Below are 20,817 nucleotides of genomic sequence, written 5' to 3' on the forward strand. Positions count from 1 at the left end.
AAAATATACTATAGATATAAGATGTAAGGTTATATATTGATACAAATATGAATTGTATTTTTTATTTCTTTTATTTAATTTGTGATATTTTATATTTAAAATTTAAACATATTTTCTATATAATGATCAATCTTTTGATAAAAATCATTTGATCTGTATATTTTTGCTTTTTATTTTAATCTTTACAGAGATGTCCTCTAACGGCAAAAATAAGAAAAAGTCAGTCATATTTGTACAAGAAGGACATCTATTGTAGTTTTATAAATGGCTGAAAATTTAAAGAATTTTGGAAGTGTAGTGTTTTACAACCGGCATATAATTTTTAAAGGTATTTAAAAACTAAATAACAATATTTCTATCTAAATATTGTGATATAATACTTAAAAAATAATTAATTTCTTATTTTTAAAGATAATTTTGATATATTTGCATCAATAGAACGAAGACATTAAATTAACAACTGATAGGTTATTGCGTTTATTTTTTCAGCGATATTCTCAAATACTAAACAATTTGTCACGATGTCTGAATCATTGAATAAAGTACCCGATGTGGATATTGATGGGCACGGAAGATTTAAATATATCTTAATCAACGTTTTTGATGAAGCTAATAACGTTAGCAAATCTATTGTCAGAGGTTATGCTAGAGCTCAGTGGCATAGTAAGTAATCATCTCAAAATTTTTATTTAATTTTCATATATTATTATTATTTTACATTAAAACAATTTTAGTTTGAAATATTACATAAAATAATCTTATGATATTTTTTTTTGTATGAGAAAATAATTAGATGCATGATTATTTTACACAAAAATTTTATTTAATAGTAAATTATTTAGTAGGTTTATAAGGTTTTGTTAAATTTTGAGGCTAGAGTTTTACATATATTCTTGTACAATTATATTTATATAATTTATTATTTACATTAATAATGATAGAGTCTGTACAGCTTTACATATATATGTATATATAAATATACATATCTGTACATTTACAATAAAATTCATAAATTAGGCATTAATTACATGCCTTTGAATTAAATTATCATCGTATTAAGGTTATTATCAAGGTACAATGACTCTTGTAGTATTTATTTAATTATATGGAACATTTATTTCACAATGAATAAGAAGCCTTACAATATGAAACATTTTTTGCCTAAAAAAATAGATTTGAGATATTTTTTATAGATTGACTTTTTGTGATTGGTGTCACACGCGTAGATGAATCAATTTTACAATGCGTCATTCGATAATTATATTGTTTAATAATTGTCAGTTTGCATATAATGAAAGGGCAGTACGATTTCATTTGTAAGAATAGCTCAGATAGGAACTGCACAAATAGTAATTTACTCTTAATGGTGAAAATCGCCTCTAAATTGATTTTTATATATGAAATATTTCAAATTTGATAATCCAAAATTATTAAATTATACTCACATTTTGTCCATATCATAAATAATAAATTGTAGAATAAAGAATGAAATAACCTTTTTATTTCTTTTCTATAATGAAAGCAAAAAAAATCATATTTCGATTTTGGATTTCAAATTTAAACTTCAATAAATACTTTTGACATCTGAAATACACAATTCTTAAAAATTTCAATCAATTATATGGAGAGGCGATTTTCTTTTCAATAGAAAAGAAACATTATGGCCAAAGTCATGTTTCTTTTTTTTTTACGTTACTAAGAGGCTCTTCTGAAACAACACCAAGCTCTTTGTATATTGAAACCCAATTTACAGTTCTTGTGATTGGAATTCTTCACGGTTCTTGCGCCATTATTATTCTTCACCGATGATCGTGATGATACATCGGTCGTTTGCACCTGCTCTCAGGTGCTGTCGCTTTCCTCGTAGTGTTCTATCAGATCCACATCAATATCTTTGGTCTCTTTCAATTTCTCTTTAATCGGTTCCAATTTGCTTCCTTTGTACTTGTGCCCATTGTTGTCTTCTTGTCTCTCAATATTTTCCATCTTTTCCTCGTTCATTTTCGCTACAATTTTTGCCTCTCTGGTAGGAGATGGAAAGCCTACTAAATCCGGATCAGTATTACTATGCATTAACGTGAATGGTAGTTTAAGGGATACATCCCCACCCATTGTTGAGATTAATAGCTTGACCTGTGAGGATGAAAGGATAAATAGAAGCAAATATAATTAATTTGAGCCGAGAATTAATTAGCATTATTAATTTTACATTTATTAGAATTATTAATTATTTAATTTAAACATTTTTTCAATATACTTTCTTTAATAATCTATTTTGAATATATAAAAGAAAATTTTACGAATATTTTATATATTTAATAAGCATTCCTCGTGTTTTAATTAATTAAATTCAAACTTTGAAATTTACACCAATTTTTCCCGATATTATAAAATAATAAAATCTTCGAAATCATTTTTCCTTATTCGGAAAAATCCTCCGAGCTATTTTATCCAAATAAATTCTTCGTGATTTATCCGTTTTATTATCAAAAAAAAAAAAAAAATAGATTCATTTATTAGAACTATTTTGGTCAAATGATCAAATCGAGAAAGAAGAAATTCTACGTGCTCGTAAAGACAATTTACCTTCACGTAATAAGAAACGTATATCGCGAAAACGTTTCTGTCCTCTGGACCATTTCCAGGGCAAATAACTGTAGATGCCAACATTGCCTCAGCCTTCGTGTAACTATCCTCCAAGGCGATCCAATTTTTGGTCGAGCCTTTTATAGGTTTAAGAGTGTAAGTTTTCTTCATCGATGCTCCAGGACCTAATGGACATCCCTCCTGCGAGGATAACAAGGCCACCACGTTCTTGAATTTTCCATTGCTGAACATACATACGTCCACGTGTTGCACTATGAAAACCTGCAACATGACAGATTAATTAGAATCGCGTGAAATTTCACAATGGAAAAATTTTGTTGAACGAATCCAAAGAAATCCTTATTCCTTCCTTCCTTTCTTTCTTTTTTTAAATTCGATTTCTGAAACTTTCATAATCAGACAAATTGTTCGTTAGAGAATTACATTTCATTTTGCGTTTCTTTCGTTTACTTTTCCCCGGATTTAATTGAAGTTATTTTCGTGTCGAAATACCGAGAAGTTTCATCGACTAGTCTTGATCAAAGTGTTAACTATTGAAATTATAAGAGAATTCCAGCTTTAACATCCTTAGGCGAGGATTAATGCACGAGAGTGTGCGTTTCGATCGAGTAAATTCTATGAAACGCGTAATCCCTGCATTGTTTCATCTCGATATCTTCATTTTACACATTTTGCAAACCTTTGTTCTTTTGAAATAAAGAGAAAGCTGTTCGATAATTTATAATACCAGACTCTTGGCCCCGCATTTACATTGCATCGTCAATTAGTTTGTTGGAACAAAGTTAACAGAGAGACCTGTACGAAATCATCGTTAGCTACCACGGTATCGAAATCGAGGCTCTCCTCTTCCAATAAACACACATACACAAACACACACACATACACACACACGCAATGTTCACCACATTCCCTAATGAACCGTAAAGTAAATGCAATTGACACGAAACGTGGTCGCTTTCAAGTCCTTTAGTCGTTTAAGGAAGTTCCATACCTATCGTTCGCGTTACGTTTATCGCACTTTCGAGGGGATTTTAACTTTCGATCGTTTCTTTTCCCGTGCGGTAGAAAATCTTTTGTCGCACGATTTATCTCTCTTTTTTCTTTTTTTGTCGAAAGACAAAAGGGTTCGTTCGTTCGACGGTTTTTAGTTTTAGTAGAAAAGACGAGAAGACTTCTTTCTCGAATGAATTTCCACAGGAAGAATAGAAGAACGGATAAATACGCGGCCGGACGTGCCATTTGACCACTTATTCATCGAGTAAAAGAAACAGGATTTTTATTATAGGAAGCGAACTGAATAATATTGTTCAACATTTGTACTATTTTTTCTTTTTTTTTAAATGAAATATTATCAGGAGAGATATCCTTTAACATTTCTCTTTATTATCGCGTCAGAAAATTCGTTGCAAACGATCCCTTCATTCGTCGAATCACCATCCTCGAACGCGCGAATTTGTTTGGCCGTAATCAAGATTTTTGTTCGCGACGTTTAATCGAATTTCGTAAAGGGAAAGATAAATTCGGGGCTCTTAATTAAGTTCTTTCCACGTTTCCTTTATCCAGGGCATTTTTCTATTTTTTATTTTTTTTTTTTTTTTAATATTATTTTATTCGGAATTAAATTAAAACTTTCCTCGTGAGACGCGAATATTTTGAAATCAAATTAAAAAGTTTGTTGTCCCGAATATTTATGATAGATAGATTGGCTAGATTTCATGTATGTTTCAATAAATTGAATTTTGATATTAATATTTTCCAAAAATGTGGTTCATTTATAAATTACGAATCTTTAAATCGTGAAAATAATTCTTCTGTTGTTCAAAAGCGTGGAGTAGATATCCTGAAAAAAATAGAAAAATGTAATTTTAATTCGATAAAGGAATTCGCGTTTCTTTTAAAAATTCTGCTCGAAGATGATTGGAAATTAATTTAGTTTATTAATTTTTCTGAAATTTTTCAAGTTCATTTCTCTAAATGATAGTTTTATTTTCATCTTTCTAATTTAGAAACTCGTTTCAGGGATATTTCGTGTTGGGAAGAGTTGGAAAGAATCTTCCATTTTTCGTAGAAAAAAAAATTGGTTGTTTATTATTTAGAATAGTGAAATTTCTTTTTTTCCCCCTTTGTGCGTGTTAAAAACTTGTCTACAATTGTAATAATACGAAATACGCTAAGATATTTTCACGAGAAGAAAAGGAGACGATCACTGTTGTCTCTTTAATTTCGTAGCTTGGGTTTCACACAAGTTTCATTCTTATTCTCCCCCGCTACACTTTCTTTTAGTTTTGGTCGAGCGAGAATGACAATCAGACGTGCTCACCTTTCCATACTTTTCCCCTTAATCCTTTCCTCTAGTTCGACGAAATTTCCAAAGTTTAATTGAAAAAAAGATCAATATCAATTAACTTTGAACTTCAAAGAAATTTAAAAGAGTTTTGCTCAATTATTTTCTCTTCGAATAAAAAAATTATTATTATTATTATTATTATTCACATCATTCGCGAATCTCGAAGCACAACGATGTCCATTCGTCTTTTCGTACTTTCTATTTTCGTTTCAATAATTAAATAATAAATAACAAATCGATGAGTCCAGTCTACCTTCTTCTTTTTCGATGAATATCCGCCAGTAGAACAAGCAAATACAGGCTCTTCGAATAATTTCTTCAAACAATTATTCAAACATAAATTTTTATTTCATTTGCCTAATCGCTTCACCGAAAATAATAAAAAATACGAATTTTATTCCTCATTGATCGATGTACTATCACTGTAGCTTTATTAACGAAACAATTTATCGTATCACAATCAATATTTCAATGCTAGTCGAACGAAATAACGCGAAATTTTCATCCTCGACGAATTTACCCTGACCTCATATTTAAATCGCGATGCCAACGAGATAATCGCGTACGTTTGATCAAACAGTTATTTGTATCGCGAATACAAATCATCCTCCCTCCCTCCCGCTTATTATTATTATCGAAATCAAGAAGCGTAAGATCTAAAAATCCCCTGGCAAATTGCTTCTCGAGAGACGATCATCCTCTCAGCGTTTCCAATCCAGCCAGATAACGATGCATCGTACCGATTATCGCAACACAAAGCACGCTGCTTACCTTGATCCTTCTCACCGTTTTGCTGCTGTTGTTATTTACGTTCACGTGAACGGCGATCGGATCACCGTGCGCGTAGATCGCGCGATCCAGCCTCGCCTCCAACCCTACCCGCCCGTCGCTCAACAAGAACGGCTTCTCCACCGCAGCGCGGGGGCCCGCGTTCTCTGAAACCATTGGAAAATCGATCGATGAGATCGTCATTTAATCGCGAAGGAACAGTCAGCGGCCACGTTCTTTTTTGGCGATTTTTATTATATTTTATTATGCATCTCCTCTCACGAGGAATCTCGTGTCGAGCAATTAGTGGAAAAATAAAATATCGATCCTGAAGATACTATTTGGAGATATTGAAGATGCATAATGAATATGCAATTATATTTACAATATAATTGTAATCTTACTCATAGCTGCTATAGTTGGCTATAGTAGTTTTATGTAGAGAATGGTAATAAGGCTTGTATTTTGGAGTTTAAAAATTTATTTATTATTCATATGGAAATTTTTTGTTTATCGATAAATAAATTTGGAAGCAGATCAATATTGGCAAACTTTTCCCTCGTTGATTTCGTTGTAATAGTTTTTCGTCTAATTGCGCGCAGAGGGAATCGATCTCCATCAATTCGAAGATCGAATCGAACGCTTTCTATATGATCATCCAAGCGAGGTTAAATAACGAGGCAAGTAAAAAAAGGAGAGCTTACCCTCGTCCTCCGTGATCTCGTGATTCTCCACGAACGAGACTCTGGCTTTGCAAGATTGATCTCTGGAGGGGCTAGCTGACACTGGCACGCTGTACATGTTCGTGGCAGGCAATGGCGGCTTCGTGGTCCGCTGGATCACACGGATCCCCATCCTGACGGTCGTTTTCCGGTGCAGCTTCTCGTCCGCCCGATCGGCTAAAATTCATATCGTCTCGTGTTAGATGCAATTATTTATCGTCAATTCGATGCTAAATGCATCGAGCCATTTCCACTAATTTCAAAATTGTTGTTCCTTCGTTCGAGTTAAATTACTATCGCGTTGAGTATAGAAATTGGAGAGGAAAAAGGAGAACGATCAGGGGATTGCAGGAGATTTAAATCCATTTTGAAAGTATTCGAATCCTCGAGTGATATCGATAGGATATGATTATTATGATAAAGATTATTTTTTTTAACAATAACATTATTTTCTTTCCCAGATCTCTAAATTGTTAAAGAATAAAAGAGGTATCTATCGAAATATTATGCACATCTTTTGTTGAATTGTAAAAAGATTTCTCCTATATTTTTCTTGCAAAATCTTCTTCGAAGTTTCGAGCTTTTTTTTGAATAAAAAGAAAGAAAAGGAACATTAATCGATCATCAGTCGTTTCCTCTGATTATCCACGATTAATCCGTCCAATCCGCGTAAGTCGAGTTCAGTTTTGTTTCCCTCACCGATGTAAGCCCTTACGTCGTAGCTGGTACCGATAGGTGCGCCATTATATTCCTTCGCAGGCACCAACTGCACCGATGGGGGTGCCAGAGGTGTGATCTCCATAGTGAAAGCGTGGGCGTTCGGGCCTAACCTCTTCACCAACGCCTCCTGCAAAATAAAACGAATAATCGAATAATCTCCTCTCGATCGTTTCTTAATCGTCGTTTTTTAACCGAGAGAAAGGAATAAAATTGTATTCGAGTGGAGGAAAATTATGTGCAAAAAAGAAAGTCGATCAAGCATCGATCTTTCAACGCTTCTTCAACTTGATTCCAAAGAAGATTCATCGCGAATTGGGAATATTCGAAATTACAATTAAATGGCTTGGTAAATTTTATTTCCATTCTCATTCAGATTTACATTTTTATTATGCGATATCACGGATTCTTTACGTTATCAATCCCCAGAAATTCGTGCTTTGTTGATTCTGCTCAAAATGATAATTAATTAATAGATATCTCGGAGGTTTAATTGGAGGGGAGATATTTCGATATTCGAGCATAGAAGAATCGACCCTTACTGCGTTACGTATCTTACCTTTACCCTTATTGTTACGACGAAGTTGAAATACGCATACGCTTCTATTTATAAATGCATGGTTACCTTATCATCGATAATGAAAGTTGCGATATCCTCGATCAAATAAAAACTCGATGATGTACACGGAATATAATAATTTTCGCATAATAATTTCGACTAATTTCTTTAATTATTTTTACCTCTTTAGTCTTTAATAACTCGAATGTAATTATCGATAGGATCGAGTCCATCTAAGACGGGCTCAAAGATAGTAAAAATCGATATTTTGAGGGGAGAGAAAAAAGAAAAGAATATCGATCAATCCTATCCACGTGAAGTGAAATTTCTCTTTAAAATTTCACTTCTCTCTCCCTTCCTCCCACTTTTCACGCTCCTTTATGCATCATTCTTTGAGAGAAACAGTCGAGCTGCACGCAATGGCGCCTAACCCTCTCCCCCCGCATCTTTCCTCCTCCATTTTTTTCTCCGCTCGATTTCTTCCTTTTTTCTTTTTTTCTTTAGAAACTTTTTTCCTTTCTCCTCTCTTTCTCTCTCTCTCCCCTCCTTTCTCTCTCTCTCTCTTTCTTTTTACCCATCCGCCGTGAAACTCGCTCACTTTCCTTTCGCATGCATGATCATTGCCTTTGAAATCTGCGTGGAATCGTAACATTTGTAGCCTACCGTGAAAACCGCATTATCGAGTGCGTCCATCCACTCGAGTAATTTTCTAACGACGATGAAAGGGATGACGGTGGTGGTGGGAGGAGAACGATCTTTCGTGAAATGGTCGCGGCGAATTCGCGTGCAATTTTAAACGAGCGATGCGCACTGGCATGCATCATTTATCAGCTGTATGACTGTATCATGATTTTCTGCGCACGACGAAACACAGAGTTTGAAACGGAGTTTGTTAGGAGTTAAATTGTATAAAAAAAGGTAATTGGAATTTCTGATTGGTAAACGGATACTAGATGGCGGATAATTCGAAGTTAATCGAGGAAACGAGATATATATCTCGAATAAGAGGATTTTATTCCACCCTTTTTTTTTTCTTTTTATCTTCAAAAAGAAAAATGAGATCTTAATAATCGAATCTTATAATGTTTAAATAGAGGAGAATATAAGAATGAAAATTGTAGGAATAATGGAGAAAAATTGGCATTTTTGATTATATTATAGAACGATAATGCTTGGTGTAATGCCTTGTAGTGTAAAAAATCGTGGAAAAATTCTATCTCGCGCGTATTTCTTCATTTCCCTGCCCTACATCCTTTTTACATAAAACGCGATGTTGAAGAAAAAAGGTTGTAGGTGTCTAGTCTCGAAACTGCACCATAATTTTTCGTTACCCTTCGCAGCCGATCTTTTTTCCCTTCGTTCGCGACATAAAGGCAAACACGTGTCAACCTTTATCGTCTTTTTTCCTGATAGAGAATAAGAAAATTTTCCAATTCTTAATCAAGTGGAACGTCAAGTTTTAAGATTCTAATCTTACATTGCACTAGTCTGTCATTATTATTCAGAGATAATTAACTCTGTTGAATGAATTTATTTATAAAACGTGTGACTTGTCTTTAGATATCTAATTACATGGAGTGTCTCAATTATCACTCATTCGAATAACTATTGAACGAAACACTTTCTTAAGGGATTTAAATCGTTTTGGTTCTGAGAATAAATTCGTAGAATTGTAACTTTTTCTTCGTCTTTGTAAAAAAAAGAATGTTTGTGAAATTTGTTGTAGATTGATTTCAAAAAATAGTAATTTATATATATATATGTATTAGTTTCAAAAAGCTTTCATCGTGTAAAAAATTTCGAAACGAGTCTTGGAGAAGGAGGGATTAACAGATAAAGGCGTATCAAAGGGATCTGAGAAAGTTCGCTGGCTGGAATGAAATTATGATCGATTACCAGCTCTAAAAGAATGCCTGTAATAACTTTCCATTTGTGCTCTTTGATACTCATTTTTACCTCTCGGTTTTGTCCCTCGAGAAAGAGAGAGCTTTCATCAATTCGGGTGACGTTTCCAATTTCCCTGGAAAATTTCATCCGTTGTCTCGGCAAAATTAATTTCGTAATTGTTTTCCACGATGAAAAAGATATTTTGTATTGTTGTATTTATAGATCGAACAATATTTTTTCACGATATGAAAAGTGAAATTTCGAATAAAACATGCACGATATTTGTCGAATATCTTTATCTCGATCACTCAGATCATCGTGATAAATAAAATATTTTTTCCCCCCTTTTTTTCTAAATCAAACATTTTTACGTATTTAGGAAATTAAAATAATTTTCTAATAAAATATTATTTTCCAAATTGTCTCCAACATTCGTTACGAATAAAAATTTAAATTTTCCAAATTTCCAGATCCACAGCATTTTAAAAATGCTTTAATTTCTTCTCGTTCCGCGAATTTCGATTAAATCATACAATTCGAGAGGATTCATTAGAAAATTTTTTTCCAAACCATCTTTCACCTCTCCTTGCATCTATTTTCTCCTCCGTTAATCCACTGAACTAACTAGAACTAATTAATTTTTAAAGTTTTATTTGAAAAGAAAAAAAGAAAAAAGCCACGAAAATTGGTGGAATATAATTCAATTTGCCTCTATAACGCAATAACGGCGGTGCGCAACAACGGCCGTGACCAAAAATATTCTCCTTGACTTCGATAGGAGGATCCCCGTGAAATTTCTAATCGATATTCTCTTCGAGCTAATTAAATAACTTTTGCCAAGAGTCCACGAGAGAGATCTATTATCGTTTTATTTATTTAATCGGATCGAACATCTTGCACGCTAGATAGAGTAGACTCGCATCTCTCGTGTTTAACCACGATATTTCACAGAAATTCAAAAACTCATATCCCATTTGTCTTAATATTTCTCCGTTTCTATGGTCGGTCCATAAATCTCTTGGTTATTACGGAGAAGGGTCGTGGCGATTTTTCTCTCTTTCTCTCCAACGATTTTATAATAACAACAATTTTCGAGCGGACGAGATACATTAAATATTTCTTCAACACGAGAATATGAGGTTCAAATTGAAGACAAAAAAGAATCGGGGGAAAAAATTTGTAATTAAAAATTTCGTAAGATGATTTGTGAATTTGATTTATAACTTTTTATACGACACTGATTGATGGATTGTCGATATCAATTTCTAGCAATTTTTGGTAAAAAAAAAAAAATATCAATCTTCTGGCGGTGGCGATACTTAAATACTTTTTTTTTTTGATCGAACATTTTATAACTCGACAAACATTTAACTGTTATCGAGGATTATTTTTTATTGAAATTATTTGTTTTTTATTTTTCATCCAACTTATATGCATATATTAATGCATTGATATTTTTCACGTGTATTTAATTCATTTATTTTTATTCAAATCTGATATTTACATCCACGTTTTTTTTCACATATTATAATAATAATAATAATAATGCAATTTTAATTTTTTTTATCATCTCTCGTTAATAACAAATTTAACGAAATACTCAAAAATTGTTTTAATAAAAATCATTTTCTACGTGTATCGTGTTCGTACGATGCATCCAGAATATACGATTATATTATTCGAGTCTTTCAAAAACATCTCGTCGCTTTAGACGAGGGAAGAAAAATATTTAACTCATCGATTACGTTTCAAAAACATTCCTTTTCGTTTCGAAAATTATTTGCAGTGAACTCTTCTCGCGCGAAAAATCCGATAAGGCAAATTCACATCTCGAAAAATCACGTATTTTTCGATTTTATTTCGCGCTCCCCTTTTTACGCAATCGAGAATCAACAAAAAGCCGTAGCTGCTGCTCGTTTTTGATCTATCTTGAAAAATATTTCTTAATAAAAAAAAATTAAATAAATAAAAGAAGCCTTTGAAACGTTTGTTTCCTTTCTCTCTATTTTTCTTTTTTTTATTAACGATCCTTTCGAAATCTTTATCCGTGGAAAATCATGGTATATTTTGAATTATTCCGAAAATATTATCTTTCGATTCGAAGAAGGGTTATTTAAAATTTCCTCAACTCAATTTGAGTTTGTTTTAATCGAATAACCGATCTTCTTCTTCTTTTTTCACAAAGATGTTTTAAAAGACGCATCTTCTATTTTTCTCGCAACAATTTTTACATAACGCAATCGAACTCTTGAAAGAATCCTGAGAGAAGATAATCTCGCGCGATCTTATTAATTAAGACACATTCCAATTCTCAAATATCGAGAAATTGGAATGGGAAAGTTTTTCAAAAAAGATTTTTTACTGATATAACTCCACTTTCAGAAATATTTTCATAGCTTCTGAACTCGTTACACGTTTGAATTCTAATTACACCAATAATATCTAACTGATATTAGCGAAGAAGTTTGCCTAAATTAATTCATTTCGACTAATTAATTCTTTCCCGCTTCGTATAATAAATTTTGTTGCTCAAAAAACATATATATGCACGTACTATCCCAAACTTATTCTCGTTTACATTCCTGCCTGCTGGTCATATAATTTTATTCAGCCTCTGAGGGCCGAGAATGGAAGGTCAGCAAATATGCATGTATCCCCTCCTCTTAATTACGTATTCCAGGTCTTTTCTTAAGCTTTTTTTTACACCCTGGAATTTTCACTGGAAAAGTCTTATAGGCAAAAAAATACAATCCATTCTCTTCTCGTTTTTTTAAAAATACTTTTCTAAAATAAAGGCGACTGATGATTCGACTCGAGTTTGTTTTTTTTTTTTTTAAATAAAATCGAAGATGTAGAAAGATCAACGTGTCATTTTTTTAGAGTGGAATTATGCAGTTTTAAGTGGATTGAAAAATATAGTTCTTGTTCCTCGTACAAAATAAAATGCTAAATCACTTCGAATGGCGATATTTCATCACGTTAAAACGTACTATGATGTAAATGCTATTGCGTTTATATATGTACATATATATACGTAAATGAAGTTAAAACAGTACAATTTCAAAAGTGTTAAATCAACTTCAATACATTTTCTGTGCTTGCATCGAAGCTATTAATTACGCAAATTATATTCCATTCGAAAGTTATTATTATTACTTTTCTTTAAATGAAAATTAATCCAGCGGATAATGATTCGAATGTAATACCGTATCTCTGTCTCGATAAAAGTCAAAATTTCATTTTGTCGAGTAACGTAGAAGCTCAGTTTCGCGAAAACGAAACGATTTTCATTCAAACTCCCGTCGAACGTCGAAAGGAAAGGTGGAAAAGCAGCGGCAGAGATAGAAACTTTTCTCAAAGCGCATCCATCGGGTTGCAGGCCAAGGTTAGCTTCCGGCCAGATTCGTTACGTCATTCGAGCAGAATCTCTACTCTTTGATCAGTTTTCCGGCTTTGATGTTCGAAAAACGAAACAGCGTTCCGCTCTATGATTCGTTTTCTTCTCTCAATTATCGCGTGTTATTGTTTGCGCGAAAACCATGCTCGCCATCCCTTTATTTGTTGTATGAATTTTCCTTGCGTCGCCCAGGATTTTTAATAATGTTAACTATTGCAATGTAAATGTATATCTTTCAAATTTAATTTAATTTAATTTGCCACGAGTGTAATAAGACTAATTGGAATCGAATCTCGAAATATTTTATGGAAAAACTTACTTAACCTCCGTTTCTGAAATTCAAAAATGATCCTTCGTCGCATTCTTCTCACCACTCTTGTGAAAAATATCCCACAGGATTCCGATTTGTCGTTAAAAATGAAGCAAGGCGCACAGAGATTGAAACAGAGAGAAGAAACTTAACCTCTCGAAGGTACCAATTTGTAGAATAAACTCTATCCGATGACAAAATTTTCGTTGTCATTGCAAACGAAACCTGGATGGATATATATCTCGATGAAATTGCTTCTCCCCTTTCTGCATTTACAGAGATTCGTATTCCCCCTGCGACGATGGCTCTCCTTCCTTCCTTCCTCCGCGAGCATTGTGAAACGAGTTCGAGATATCCCTCGACGAAAGTGTTGTCCCCTTGGTTTTAAAATTGTATAACGTTTCCTTAACGGTAAAGAGTTGATGCACCCTCCCTCCCTTAATCCCGATGGGATTAACTTTGTCCAACTGGAGACAGTGTAGGCAGTGAGAAGACGCGTATTTTCCCTTGGAGAGGAAGGAACGATCCCCTTTTTTTCTCCTTTCCAAGAGCGCTTAGGATAAAAAAAAAAGAGAAACGAGAAAGTGTAATGAAACGTGGATTCTCGAAGAAGAAACTTTCTCCCGTGTTCGAGCGTGGGCTGATCATAATTGAAGAAACTCGAGCAAGTTCAAAAAATCTAGAGAGAGAGAGGATAGGAAGTTTGTCCGTGTTATTTTTCGAATATTATTCGAGCTAATTTTTTTAATCGGCAAAAATCTAATTTGTAAAAGTTATACAGAGAAATGTGTCATAAATGCGGATATTTCGACAATTATTATTTACTCGAAATTGCGGCCGCGATTTCATCTAATAATTTTATTATTCTGATCGAAGCGTCAAATAATACTCTATTTTTTTTTTTTTTTACACCAACGGACTCGTCTCGTTGAAATAAATAAAACGAAACGGTACGGATGATCCTTCATTGCATAACTCATTGATGGAGATTTAATAATGCGGAGATATATCAAAGGCAAAAAGAAACTTGATAAATAATTTTCTCAAGCCACTGGGTCGCGGTCAAGGCTTCTTCCCGCTATCTCGGCGGACTTATCTCACCAGGTGCAGCGTGTGTGCTCGCGTGTGAACCTTGACTCGTGTTTGAATTCGTTTAAAGCTATTAGCATTAAATTTTTACGATTCTTCCATTCTCATCGATCGAAGAAATTAAATTCTATCGCTCTTCAACTTTTCTTTTTCTTCGATTTTTTTCTTCGATTAAATAATCAAATTGTTGATCGACACATCGGTCGTGGCTCGGTTCGACTGCGTTAGTAGAATTCAAATTTTTTTTGAAAAAAAGAAAAAGGATTGATAAATCGTTGGATCATCGAAACTTTCTAATCTCGAATATTCCTTTATTTATTTATTTAAACTTGTGAAATGCGGTGGGCGTACGAAGGAAGGAAGGATAACGATATTGAGTTGATTTTTTTCTTTTTTTTTTTTTAAGCATAATGATTCTGGGATGGGATAGAAAGAAACAGGTAGCTCGAGGAATTCTATCCATTCCTTTTTTATTTCTCCTCCCCGCTAACGTTTTATTTCAAGGCGAAACCTTTCGCAGCCCATTTATTCCACCATTTCCGGTTACGATATCTTCTATCTCCATCAAATTTTATTCGTTTCCACGATGGGATTAAGTTTTTCTCCTTCCGTGGATCTCGTTTGTGTTCTTTTTTCTCTCTCCCTGTGGCCAATAGAACCATTGAAAATGTTGCCTCTAACTCGTTCGTGGAGCTTTTTTTTATTTAATAATTCTCGTATGATTTACCAATAATAACTAAGTTCAAAGTTCATCGATCGTGAATTTAATTCGACACTTTCTACGTATGGTTTTTAAAGTTCAACTGTTGAAAAAAATCTAAATGAATAAATCAACAGTATGTTGTGATATTTTCTCGATTCTGAAAAAAATTCTTAGAATTCTTAGAATTCTTATATGTCCCCTCTTTGGGGACATATAAGGAATCGATGGCATTGCGATCACATTCCTTAATCTAAGAAAAATATAATATTCTCCTCTGTAATTGAGAAAAAATTAAGATTCCTCGAATCTTAATTTAAGAAGTACTATAGTACAAGCGATATTTGTTAATTTCTTCGAGTACGATTACCATCTAAATTGGTTTGGTTGGAAAATAATCTCTCAAATCCTGAAATATCACGTTCCAACTAAATTGAAATGTTTTATGAGTACAGTATACTAAGTGTTCTCTAATTGTTTTCTCTCGAAAACGATTTCTCTCCTCACAACATCATTTTATACGTTCTTTTTTTTTTACGTGCCATTCTCTTCGTGTATGTGTCGTAAAAAGGATTTACGAAACGATTTTTTCCAATCTTCTATTTACGTTAATCGTTCAACGGACACTTAACTTCCGCCTCGAGATGTTTTTCCTTCTTTATTTCCTTTCATCTTGCGAGAGAAAAATTGAAGGAACCGAACTGAACTTTTTTAACTGAATTTTCATTTACGTCTCGTATTTTATTTGGACGAGGAAAGTTTCTTCTTATTAATCCATCTTATTGCATAGATTTCATAAAATTACTTCCTCGTGAAGTAATTCTTCCATTGATCGATTCCTAAGTACGATGATTCGAATGATTGTTTGAATTTTGTCGATGGTAAATTAGAGAAAATCCGTTCTTTAGGCGATTTGTTAATTGCCTCAAATTTGTATGTTGTGATTACATTCGGTTAGATGTATTAATATTTAGTTATTACTTACTTATCTGGTAATGTAGTTATAATAATTAGATTGCGGCTTTTCATGCAAATACAAGTCTTTCATATTACATACGATTTGCATATTTTATACACATCGTAATACAGCATGCTTGACAGCAGATCCTCTGATTAATCAATATAATTGAATCCGAACCAATCGATTAAATACAGATCCAACAACTATATTTCAACCAAAAGAACGTTTAAATTAATTCAGAATCTTCGATATGTTATTAGTAAGATTTTTATAAAGCAATATTTTCAATTAAAATTAGAAAAACTTTAAACCGGTATAACTCGAAAGAATATAATTTCTAGTCAATGGACGAAACCATTAGAAGCGCGGATTCTTCCTCTTTAAAACCCCCTTTCGTTCATCTTAATACGACTTCCGGTTCTCGAGATATCATCGCGTAAAGAAAAGATAATTTTTAATCATTTGCTTAGATCCTATTAAACTCTATTAAAATCGGAAAAACTTTGAATCGCTATAACTCCGAAAGTAACAACTTCCGGTCAACGCACGAAGGATCGTTGGAAGCGCGGTACTTTCCCCTTTAAAACGGTTTTTGTTTCATCTCGATACGACTTCCGGTTCCCGAGATATCGTCGTGTAAAGACGAAGGTAATTTTTAATCGTTTACTCTGTCCGTCCTTGTCGCTTAGTCGGATCTCTCGCTCGCACCTCGACTCACTGACCTATCCTAAACTGCAGACAAGCGAGAGCCGCGATTCCTGGAAAAGCGCAGTATACAATTCCTAGAAGAACGTAGTACGCATTTCCAGGAAAAAATATAGGTCGCGGTCCCATTCATAATCTCCGCACGTGTTAAGCGCTATGGACACTTTGTGTCCTTATATCTCGGCAGCCGATCGAGATATCGGAATAAATCAAAAAGTGACTTCAACGGCATGGTTTTCTCTATTCCCTGACTGGGTTTCGATGACAAAATTTCTCCTTTTTTTTATACGAAAAGTTAAAGTTATCGAGATATAAAATATACAAAGACGTAATTTAATATATGTTTCGTGTAATGTATATATTCTTGTATATTCTTGCGTGAAAGTTCTCGATCGTTTATCGATTCATCCTAATCTCTTTTATCGGATTAAGTAAACGTGGGAAGGTAAGAAAATACGGCAATAAAGTTGGCGAGTAATTATCGCGGAACCGGTTTCACTGGAACATCATCGCGCCATTTTATTAACGTCGTTAAAGCCAATTCGTTCTCTGCGATCTTTCGAAAATGCTCGAAACAACGGATTAATTCGGACAGGTTGCACGCCTCGATAATAGATTTGAAAATGTTGAAAAAATGTCCTGTCGCGTGGCGATGAATTTATTACAGCTTATCGTTCGTTTCTGACATCTTTCTTCGTTCTCGGTGTCAGCTTTTATGTATGATCAACTGTGAGATGGCGATTTTTATCATTACGTGAGACACGAAAAGAAATTGCTGCATGTATAATCCATTATACGTGTCGTAAAGGGATTAAACGAATTAAAAATGCTAATGGAAGGTAAGAGCTCGTCATTTATTACAATTTAACACCTTTAATTTATATTTTTCTCTATACTCTTTGTGACGTATATTTTTGAATCATAAAAACAAATTTATGCAATTTTTATCATCATTGCTTCTAATAGACTTTTTCTCTTTGATATTTGTTGACGCTTGTTAGACGAAACTAAAGCTACTTATCGTGCAGAGTATATGTATATTATATATGCAGAGGGTTTCTGAGAGATTGAAATATCACACGTGGTATCTGGGAATATTTGCTTTTTGAATTGTAACGTTCATAATCAGTTTAAATGATTTTTAAGAACGTATATAGAGGAATACTGTTATGAATAGGGGAAAATGGATGGAAAAGCATGGAATTAAAACGAAAGAAGAGCTAACAAATTAAAAATATTTTCAAGTTGGTTTAAAAGTAATCTTCTTTTGTACAGATTTTTAATCATTGGTGGTCTTTATGAAATTTTCCTAATTTTTTGCGAAATTTTTCTTCATTAAAAATCTTGGAAAAGTTCTCTTTCTTTTTTTAATAATATAATTATATCAAATTATTTAATTATGTGATAACATTTTTCGCAATCTGCTCTTTATTTAATATTTCAAAAATTATCATTTTTTCCCCCATTATTTCTTTTTTCTCTCGAAATCATATTTTACATCGGATCTATAGATATCTCGAATGAATTATAATAAATCGTTTTCTACTTTTTTTTAACGTTAAATAAAATTGCGTGATAAATCTTGAAAACGGAATAGCTTTTTAGTTATTAGCTTTCGATAGCTTTTCGTTATTACTTTTAATATATCTACGCTTCTATTGTTGCATATAAATCGATTTCTTTTTATAGGCATTATTCTACGCGAATCGCGCATCGAAACGATAATATTTTATAAAAAAAAAAAAAAAAAAAAATCAGAAATCCAATATCTTCCACAAATTTATAATAAACAACAACTTATTTCAATAAAAATAAAACCCAATATCTCTTCTCTTTGAAAGTTAAAAAACAAATTATTATTTTTTTCAACTATGGAACCAAAGATATTTCCAACGATTCAATTTGTCAATTTGTGGGAAACGAAGTTATTACCCATCGATATTTTTTGTTTTGCTCACCAACAAAATACGCACACCCACCCTGCCCTGATAATTTTCAATTCAACGACCGCATCTCAAGCCCGCTTTCATTTCCGATTTCAAAGATCTTACAGAGACAAACTTTTTCTCGCGTCCAATATTCTCGCGAAATTTAATAATATTGAAATATCGTGAACGTGATCGACAATTTCATCCATCCTTCTTTCTTATCCTTCATCCACTATGCACTTATGCACTTATTCCAATCTCTCTCTCTCTTTCTCTGTCTCTCTCCCCTCTCTCGGTTCAATAGAAAGATTTCAAAGAACGAAGCTAGGTAATAGCCTTTTAGATAGAAGGCTTCGTGCCTTCTTGGGCAGGAGAAGGAGAAGGAGGAGGAGGAGGGTTGTTTCGGAACGGTTCGATGCACGTTGTTCGGTGACGTGGCGCGTTACAAGGCATACGACCCATATAACACGCATCCCGCCCTCCATAAGCTTAACACGGTTCATTTCCAACAGGATCAATGATCTATCGAGAGATAGAGATCCCCTTAACACCTTGTCGTTGCTCAAAACACCTTCCACAGCGGTTAAATGACGGCATATCGGTTCCAAATCGATCTTAGTAGATCCTCGATCGGTTAAAAGATAATTGGATTGATCGTTTAAAATGTACATCTCCAATAAAATGTACATTTCTAATTAATTAATTCGATGATCGAGCACAATTATTATTGTATAAATTTTACTTCTTGCTTCCAACACCATTTATTTTATTTATTACTCGAAGAAGTATAATAAAATAATAAAATAATCTTTGACAATCGTCACATTCAGGAGAGAATTCTAAGAGAATATCGCGTTTAACTCTGTCCGTGTTCGATGGCGCGTAACTTGCTTGCTCGAATGTTATCACGGTTAAAAGAAGTGGAAGAAGCGCACGGATCGTTGAAAACGATTCATTCCAATCCTCGTCCATTCTATCTCCATCCGTCGATGGATTTACACAATACATGAATCGATTGCACCAAGCTAATTAATAATTGTTCCTCGTGAATAATGTAATAATTCTTGTCCAACGAATATATTCAACTCGTATTTTCTTCGGGTTGTTTTCGAGCTTGATCCATACCCACGCTATGTTTTCTGAAAAATGTTGCTTGAAATTTACGTGCTATTTCCTTTTATTTTATTAAATCCGAGATATTTGCACGGAGTATCGAGGAAAACTAGATCGATCCGTATTTGGGTTAGCTCCTCTTCAATGAATTAACCGTTCAAAAATCGCGTCCAAGTTGTACCCCCTCTATAAACATTGGTTTTCAACAGCAAATTTTGATTCAATACGATTACGTATCATTATGCCTTCGTTTCGATATTTGGGAATTTTTTGAATAAAATCCTTTCTTAAAACGATACTTTTATTTGTGCAACGTTTCGTCTTCACTTGCTCTCTCGTTTACATCCGCGGAATTAATTAAATTCTTATTTAAATTCCATCCGTAATCGTGAGAGACGATAAAAATATAAATTTCGAATAAATATATTCCAATTAATAATCCCCGAGATTATTCTATCTATAAATTTTCGAGACTGGGTGTTCTTCTTAATCCGAAATACGTTTTCTTTTCTTTGGATGCGAGCCAATTCCTAAATTCCTCCTTTCCGGATAAATCAATGGAAAAGCATTGATATCCATCCTCTTTTGATTTACTTTTGTACAGATTCACTTCTACTTCGATTATTGTGCGGTATAAATAAACACTCTTTTGTTCTTCAAGACAATAGTTATTGTCGATGTAATTTCAAAGAGATATATATTCTTTAAAAGCTCGCTTTATTTTTCTTTTTCTTTTTTTCTTTTTTTGCAATTCTTTGCAATTCTTCCCAACTCTTGAAATTTCGTTGGGGGAAATATGATCTGTAATTAATTCGAGAAAGCTGTTTGAATTTCACGCCCAAATGAGCGAATACTTGGGTCCTCTAATGTAATTAACGCAGGTATAAGTTTATAATTACCGGTGCACGAAATTGATTATTGAGTTGGTTTATTTCGTTAACCTATTACGAATCTCGAATAATACGGATTTCAAAGGCGCATGCTTTTGATCGATGGAGAAATTTAGC

General features: G+C 33.4%; 2 protein-coding genes across 9 annotated transcripts in view; one reads left to right on the plus strand and one right to left on the minus strand.

The window, feature by feature from the left end:
- The first annotated feature begins 192 nt into the window (after nt 1-192).
- LOC107997018 (sex-regulated protein janus-A-like) overlaps nt 193-20,817 on the plus strand; it is a 58,672-nt gene continuing 38,047 nt past the window's right edge. For all 3 annotated transcript variants that reach the window (XM_062072285.1, XM_062072287.1, XM_062072286.1), the window contains exons 1-2: nt 193-328; nt 490-663. In XM_062072285.1, coding sequence (XP_061928269.1) covers nt 265-328; nt 490-663 — 238 coding nt within the window. In that variant the 5' untranslated portion in view covers nt 193-264. The remainder of the gene's footprint in view (nt 329-489; nt 664-20,817) is intronic.
- The window catches only part of LOC107997019 (phosrestin-2-like), a 43,083-nt gene continuing 23,067 nt past the window's right edge, over nt 802-20,817 (minus strand). For all 6 annotated transcript variants that reach the window (XM_062072275.1, XM_062072274.1, XM_062072271.1 and 3 more), the window contains 5 exons: nt 7,144-7,291; nt 6,427-6,621; nt 5,726-5,889; nt 2,587-2,868; nt 802-2,133 (listed from right to left, as the gene is read on the minus strand). In XM_062072275.1, the coding sequence (XP_061928259.1) occupies nt 1,843-2,133; nt 2,587-2,868; nt 5,726-5,889; nt 6,427-6,621; nt 7,144-7,291 (1,080 nt within the window). In that variant the 3' untranslated portion in view covers nt 802-1,842. The remainder of the gene's footprint in view (nt 2,134-2,586; nt 2,869-5,725; nt 5,890-6,426; nt 6,622-7,143; nt 7,292-20,817) is intronic.

Source organism: Apis cerana, linkage group LG3, assembly GCF_029169275.1.
Source record: "Apis cerana isolate GH-2021 linkage group LG3, AcerK_1.0, whole genome shotgun sequence".
Classification (NCBI taxonomy): domain Eukaryota; kingdom Metazoa; phylum Arthropoda; class Insecta; order Hymenoptera; family Apidae; genus Apis; species Apis cerana.